This window comes from Diospyros lotus, chromosome 5, assembly GCF_014633365.1.
Source record: "Diospyros lotus cultivar Yz01 chromosome 5, ASM1463336v1, whole genome shotgun sequence".
NCBI lineage: Eukaryota > Viridiplantae > Streptophyta > Magnoliopsida > Ericales > Ebenaceae > Diospyros > Diospyros lotus.
In genome coordinates this window covers 33,874,814-33,882,127 of record NC_068342.1, presented here as the reverse complement: position 1 = coordinate 33,882,127, position 7,314 = coordinate 33,874,814, and the positions used below count along the sequence as shown (strand labels likewise).

General features: G+C 36.6%; 1 protein-coding gene and 1 long non-coding RNA gene across 2 annotated transcripts; one reads left to right on the top strand and one right to left on the bottom strand.

Annotated features, from left to right (window-relative positions):
* Nucleotides 1-460: 460 nt before the first annotated feature.
* Nucleotides 461-3,201, top strand: LOC127801985 (SKP1-like protein 1). Its single transcript, XM_052337575.1, has 2 exons — nt 461-809; nt 2,820-3,201. Exons 1-2 carry the CDS (start codon nt 582-584, stop codon nt 2,931-2,933), a joined length of 342 nt encoding a protein of 113 aa, XP_052193535.1. The 5' UTR covers nt 461-581; the 3' UTR covers nt 2,934-3,201.
* A 1,392-nt stretch (nt 3,202-4,593) lies between these two features.
* LOC127801987 (uncharacterized) lies at nt 4,594-7,271 on the bottom strand. The gene is made up of 3 exons (XR_008023240.1): nt 6,863-7,271; nt 4,975-5,135; nt 4,594-4,856 (listed from the first exon to the last, which is right to left on the bottom strand). It is a non-coding gene; the product is annotated as an uncharacterized LOC127801987 (long non-coding RNA).
* Between the last annotated feature and the right edge of the window lie 43 nt (nt 7,272-7,314).

Sequence of the window (7,314 nt, the reverse complement as noted above, 5' to 3'; positions counted from 1 at the left end):
ATTGAGAGAAAGGTTGTCTTTCCCGTCACAGCTCACACGAGCAATTAATTTGCCTGCATGGGTTAGAATGGGCCATTGAGAAAGAGAGAAAATGACAATGGCAAAATTGAAATTATTAGAAATTAAAAAGGTGGGAGGCAGCACATCAGACATCCGAAACAGAGCTTTGCGCGGGAGAATCGTTCTCCCTGCCCACATGATAAATATTTATATATATTATATTATTATATATAATATCACTCGCAGATGCTTAAATCAGTATACCAACGAAAATGATTATCTGCAAGCACTTAGTGGTTTATTCGTATGTGTAATAAATAAATAAATAATAATATAATTAAAGAATATAAAATAAATATCTTTACATTTGCACAGTACACACAATATATTTCTCAATTTTTTAAACTTCCCTTGAAATTTCACCACCGAAACTTCTTGTATAAATGACGGCTTCGACCCCTTCAACGTTTTGAGTTCCGATCGTTCTCTCTCTACTTTCCTTGCATCTTCTATTCTCCCTCCTAGGGTTTTGGGTTGTCGTTCAATACCAGGTCCAATCGGGAGCCATTTCGACATCGAAGATGGTCGCGTTGAAGAGCTCCGAGAACGTGATCTTCCAGGTGGATTGTGTGGCGATGGAGGCACAAAATATGGTTATTCTTTTACCGAACGTTATGGGTGAGACCCTTGCAAGGGTTATTCAGTACTGCGACAGGCACGCTAACGCGGAGACCGCGGCGGAAGAACTTCAGAATTTTGATGCCGAGTTCGTCGATGTGGATCTGTGCACGCTGCTCGGGCTTTTACTGGTTCGATCTTCTTATTCCCTTTGATCCTCTTGATGATCGACGATTTGATCTTTTGATTAGCTATTTGTCTCGACGATTTCTCTTGGATTTGTGATGCTCCTGATTAGGGTTTGTGATTTGGGCTCTGTTCTTTGTGCGATTTCAAAATTTTATCTGTAGGTCTAAGTAAGAACTAGATCTAGTTCTGGAGAACTGCATTGCGTTTGATTAGGGTTTTGGAAATAAGCTTTATTTGTTACATTATTTCTGCGTGTCATTATTGCACTTCTAACGTTAGTACATTCTAATAATGTACCCCGATATCAGAAATTTGTGGCAGGGGCTAGCATTCGGTTGGTTCTTTTGGTTTTCGGCCAATTCGGTTACAAAACTGGAAAATCGAATTGGTAAATACAGTAACCAAAACTGTGCTGAATCAATAATTTTCTGATTTTTCATCTTGATTTTGTACCCAAAATCAACTTTATCGTACATTGAGCATTTATTATTTTGTGCTACCTGGCTATGATTCTCTTTTGTTCCCTTCTTAGGATTCTCTTATAATGGTTGATTTTTGAAAATCAAGGCATGCTTACAATTGGGGGCAGGCCTCGGTAATAATGCGAAGGTTCCTCTATTTTGACTGGAAGGTCTTGAGATGAGTTATGTAAACAGCCTCTTTGTAAAGAAAAGGCAAGGTTGTATAGAAAAATGGCCATCGCTAAACCCTTGCATAGCAGGGAACATTGTCTGCTGGGAACACCCTTTTAAAGCTATCTTTGTTACTACAGCACTGAATGGTGATCGTGTTAAAAAGTTAAAATTTCCATTAGTGCACAAGTTGAACAAGAACTAAGTATTAGATAAAAACATATAAATACTTGATCATATTTGGTTTGGACTATTAAATGTCGCTTTGTTGAGAATCTTGTGTTCTATTTACATTCTTATATCCCTCCCACCCCTTTCTATGCGTTTCCTTTGTGCATCACAAAAGCCTAAGTGTGCCAGATTTATTCCTTCTTCATGGGATTGCTATCTCTCTTCTTGGGTGGTTAGCTAATTGCCACCGCACTAGATTTTATGGTTAATCTGTATGGCTGATGTGTGAACCCGATGGATTTGAATGGCCTTCACGAAACACAAGATTTTCATCTTATTGTACTTTATTGTTCTTCTTGACATGTTTGGTTAGCAGGGGGTGTATCCAATTAACCTTGGCCAAATGATAGGTATTCAGTTAATGAGCGGTTCATTCAATTAATGTTAAGCTGCTCCTCAAGTCTTATGCTTATATTACATTGGACCTTGCTTTTATATGTGGATGTGGATGAATTTTTAGTTTTATGCCTTATTTTCCAGTTAGGGTGTATGTTAATATTGAAGTCCTTGCATATTTGTTTTTCTTTCGGGCTTTCGTTGTCGGTTTCCATGTTGTCACGTACTTAGGCTACTAGGCCTTTATTTTGTAATGGGAATTAGCATAACTAGGAGAATGTTTCAATAATGCAAGCTGTACTAGAGTATTAGAGGTTGATAACCTGTTTTTGGCGCCAATTTGTAGCTGAGGCAGTATAAGACGAATTGACCCATCCATTTCAAACCACGAAATAATATAGAAGCAAATTCAAATTCCCTCCTCAATTCTATCTCTCTCTCTCCCCCTTTCTCTCTAGAATTTCCCCTCTCAATTCTCTAAGGGTGTGTTTGATAGCATTTAGTTAGAATCTTGTCCACTTTTTTGTATATTAACTCTCTTGACTTGGTGTTTTTAATGGTTGGCTCTGATCGCGGAATTTTTCGGCCAGCGGTGGTCGCCGGCGGCTGCTGGGGGGGCTGGTTGGGGGGCTATTTTGCATGTATTTTATATTCTTTTTTTGTATTTTAATTTTTATTCTTTGCTTATGTTATATTTTTTTGTGGTAATGATAAAGATGATTTTGTTGTTGAAATGGAAATTAAAGAACATGTTTTGTTTTGAGTCGCAAAAAATTATAATTTATTTTTATATTGTGTTGTGTGTGCATCCAGGTATCATTCACGAAAGATAGAGAATTAAGCTTATGTGACAAGGCTGGTTTTGTGGACATAATGGAAGTTCGAGGCTGCAGTAGTAATGGCTGTGGCCATCACCGCCACTGCTAGCAGGATGAACACAACGGCTCCATCCAATGCCAGCAATAAGAACTGATGGATATGTGATATTAAGGAGAGTTGCTAGTGCTTTAATGGGAGTGAATTATGAGAGATCGATGGTGAGGTATTGATAGAAAAATTTGTAGTTCAGGATGCACATGGGGTTGTATTATCAGTAGCCGACAAGAAATTAAGTAAACAAAAGTTAGGCTTAATCGTATGTTTAAATTGATTTAAGTTTTGTGGAAGTTGGAAAATGTTATATAGATTTGGAAAATGTAGTGCACATGCTGTGATTGATGATGAAACAGTGTTGGACGTAACCATCATCCTATAATGCAACTAACGTTTTGTATTGGTTCCAATATATGGCGAAATTGAAAATGAATAGGTTGGGTATGATCGATGTGTGAATCTTGGCATCTGAGTAGTAAAATGTTCTGTAAACTTAACAACAGAAGGAGGTCATTTATGAAACTAAGTCAGCAATTCCAAGGCCTTTCGGATCAAGGTCACTGCGTTGAAGAAGTGAAATAAGTTTGATTATATATAATTAATTACTAATTCAGTTTAGTTTAAGCTTTTCAATATATTTAACGTAAGTTAATAAGTTGAGTTGAATTGTTTTAGTAGACAATACTCTATTTATTTACAGTATTATTTGAACATAAACTTAATGTAACACACTCAAATTTAACGTTAAACAGGACTTTTGTCATTTTCTTCTCTCCCTTAGAGCACAGCCTAAATACTGGTTTTTTTTCTTTGTGACCAATTGGGTCTGGCGTTGGAGGCACCAAACATAACATATGATCCTATGGCCAAGGTTTTATACATCAATTGTGCATGCTTTATTGAACTCCTTGAACATGACATCAAACCAGCTGAATTAGCAAAAATCCTTGCGTGATCCAATAAATCTATTTTATTATTTTGATCTATCTATTTTATTATTTTGAACTTTTATTTTATTACTCAATTTTATACTTGTCTGTTGCTTGCTTGCTGTTGTTTTAATATTCAATTTGTCAATGATTGTAAAAATGACTTGTGATCCATTGTTATAAAAATGACTTGTGATCAGTGTATTTTATTGTTGAATGGCGTCACCATGTACTTGGGAGTGAGTCCCCGCTGATGTGCAACATTGTGTGTTTGACAATCTTTGATACCCAGCATAGCATCCAACAAAGATATAAATTTAGACAATGCTCCATTCATGAAAAAGAATCATGACTCGAAGGTCAAGTAGCAATAAATTCCCATGCACAATTGAGTCTTCATTCCTACAAAATGAGAATTTACAATCATTACTTCACATAAACTCACCACCTAAACATACAAAATAGCCAGTGATGTGGGCTCATCCACATGAAAGTTTTCAACCCCTAATGCCCCCCTTATCACTTTAAGGTTTTGCAACGCTTTCTTTTTTTTATACTTTTTTTTTTGTTTTGGTAGATATTCATTTATTTTTTTGTTTACAAGATCTCATGAATCAAGTTTAAAGACCTCTAGCTCCTCCTCCTTGTATCATATCCAGCAAATCTAATGCATTTAAGTCCAGAAACAAATGTCATCTCCAAAATCATCTAATTGCCAAAGACTTCATGAGTACAACTAGAAACACATATACTGCAAACAATTATCTGATATAACATCACACAAATGCCACAAATGTCATGTATTTCCCATTCTTGTCCTCTCAATCCAAATCAATCAGTTCGATTTCTTTAAGACCCTTACATATCTGCAATGTTGTAATGCCAATTTCACTCTTATATGCACAATGTATCTCCATATATATCCATCTTCACTCCTGAAGGACACAATAATCTTGAACTAATATCTACGGATTGGTATTCCACAAGGCAAATGTGAAGTTAGTCGGAATCACTTCTTCTCTGTAGTCACTCGAACAACATTGCTCACCTACAAATTTCGTAATTATATCAGCTGAAGGCCGTTGAATTCTGCAGAAAAAGGAACTGCCAGTGGAGGAGAAGGGCCAGATGTAAGGAGGGATGAGGATGGTTGCAAGAAAACTTACCAATTTGCCACTTTCATCAACCTACATAGGATTCTGGACAACAACAGTTTGGGGAATGACATCATCAATGTTGCCAATCTTGTGGGTTTGATTTGTGAAAAAATGGGGCAGCCTCCCCCCTCCCCTACATTGGGCAAATTTGACGCGAACAGAGAATAGATCTGATCATAATAATGCAAATACAAAAAATAACTTTATTATTTTAGTAATAAAATAAATAGTTGCCAGCAACTAACTAAAAGGTTTTTACCAAAAATAATTCAAGAAATAATTTTTTATTGCTCTCATTAGTCTGAATTCAATCTTCAACATCTTATTACTCAAAACATGAGAAAGTTTTAGACTTTTACAAGGTAATGAAGTTTTGCCATATGTTTACACTACACAGAATAAGATAAAGATGGCAAAGCCCCAAAGCCAAAATTCATCAGTCATCACCCATCAGCCATCAACAATGCTTACACCATTCCCGACTTTGTTACAAATACAATATAATATAGAATGGTGGAATGCTCTGCCACAAACAAACAAAAGAAAGGTTAATAACATTTACTACTGCTTTGTAAATTCGAATAATAATGTACTTTTTTTTTATTTCTACAATTTCTCTTTCCTTCTTCTACCAAGGAATTCAACAATATCCGACAATAGGATTTGCATAATTCAACAATTATTCATCATAAAGTAAATAATAATAATAAAAAAAAACAAGCATTAATGAGAAGAAAATATAGAATCAATGTTTAGATCATAATGGCACAATGAAGATCTGGACATTATTTTTCAATAACTCGTTAACTACTTTACAACTCACCTTTTAAGGGGAAAGGAAGAAGATGAGTAAGGTTAATAAGAGAATCTTTGCAAATCCCTTACACAAGCAACTACCCAAATTCTTAACTAGAAAAACCAAGTAACCTCCAAGAAAGACAGTAGATCAAAGCACAAAAAATTCAAATTCATATCACAACAAAATGACCAGAAATTATGGACATATCATTTACCTTCTGCACAAAGCCACTCTTTTGGTGTATTTGGAAGAGTGAAAAGTAATGAAATTGAATAGAATGGTTAAGAATGAAAACTGTTTGAGAGGACTTCTAGCAATGGAATTTAATCTTTTCAAATTGGAGGAAATTTGATAAAAATGAGAGTAAAAGTGCTTATCCTATTCAATCTGTTGCTTCTCATCACATTTTCGTTCAATTTCTTTTATTTTCATTCCACTCATTTACTAATCATTCAATTCCATATCATTACCAATTCTCTCTCAAACACAAACATAAACACAGACACTACAAAAAAAAATTGTTTTTTCTGCCCAAAAAATTAAAAAAAAAATAAATTCATCAGAGGTCTAGCTAACCATACCAGTTGCTATTTGGTCTTAAATCTTTTGCAATTTTAGCTCTCGCCACCGAGGGATTCTGAATCTACTTTGCAAGTAATTTAATCTAATTTCTAAACTAGTGTCCATCTTAATTTTCTGATTCTGAATAAATTGACAACTATATAACAAAATAATTCATATTCATATAAATCGAATAAAGAATGCATTACAATAAAAACTGGGTTAAGCCAATCCAATAACTGAGAAATTAGTTGTGTCAGTACAGTGTGCAAGAACGGCAAGTTCGAGCGAGGACGTTTAAAATGTGAGTAATGCCAGTCACCACCGGCCACCGTGGCCGGTGGTTTTCGACGATCCGAGACAACCACCCGACAGCCTTATCTCCATCAACCCACATACCCAAAAACCAGCAACATCCAACGGCCGAGTCTCCATAAATCATAGCTTAAACTTTCGATAAAACCCAAATCACGCATATATACATGTATATCATCGATGTATGCTGAAAATCATTGCTGATAAAACTATATGACTTACCTTTTTGTAGATCGGGGCCACTTTCACAGTAAAAATACGCTCGGATCGAATATCAGACGGTTGGATTTTTGTAAATCAGTGCTTTACAGAGTTCTTGAGAGAATGAAAGAAGCTGCAATGGAGGACGATCGGTTGCATGGGCGGGAGAATGAGAGAGATGGCCAGAAAGGGAGAAAGCAAGACACGATCGGATCGGACAAGCCGAGAGACAAAGAGACGCCGGTGGATAATGCTTGCGCCGGACCGATCCAAGGGCTGCCGAAAGGGAGCCAGACCGACGGCTGGAAGAGAAGGGAGAGGAAGGGAGAGACTCGACGACCAGAAGGGAGATAGACCGACGGCCGAAAGGGAGAGGGAGGGAGAGACATGTTTCGACGTGGGTGAGAGTGAGAGAGGGGGGGGGGGCAGATTCGGGGGCGGGGAGAGAGAAAGTGGGCAAAAATTAGAAATTA

Coding starts and splice junctions, on each gene's coding strand:
- LOC127801985 (XM_052337575.1), top strand. CDS start 582: ATGGTCGCGTTGAAGAGCTCCGAGAACGTGATCTTCCAGGTGGATTGT. Junction 810..2,819: donor CGCTGCTCGGGCTTTTACTG/GTTCGATCTTCT, acceptor GTGTGCATCCAG/GTATCATTCACGAAAGATAG.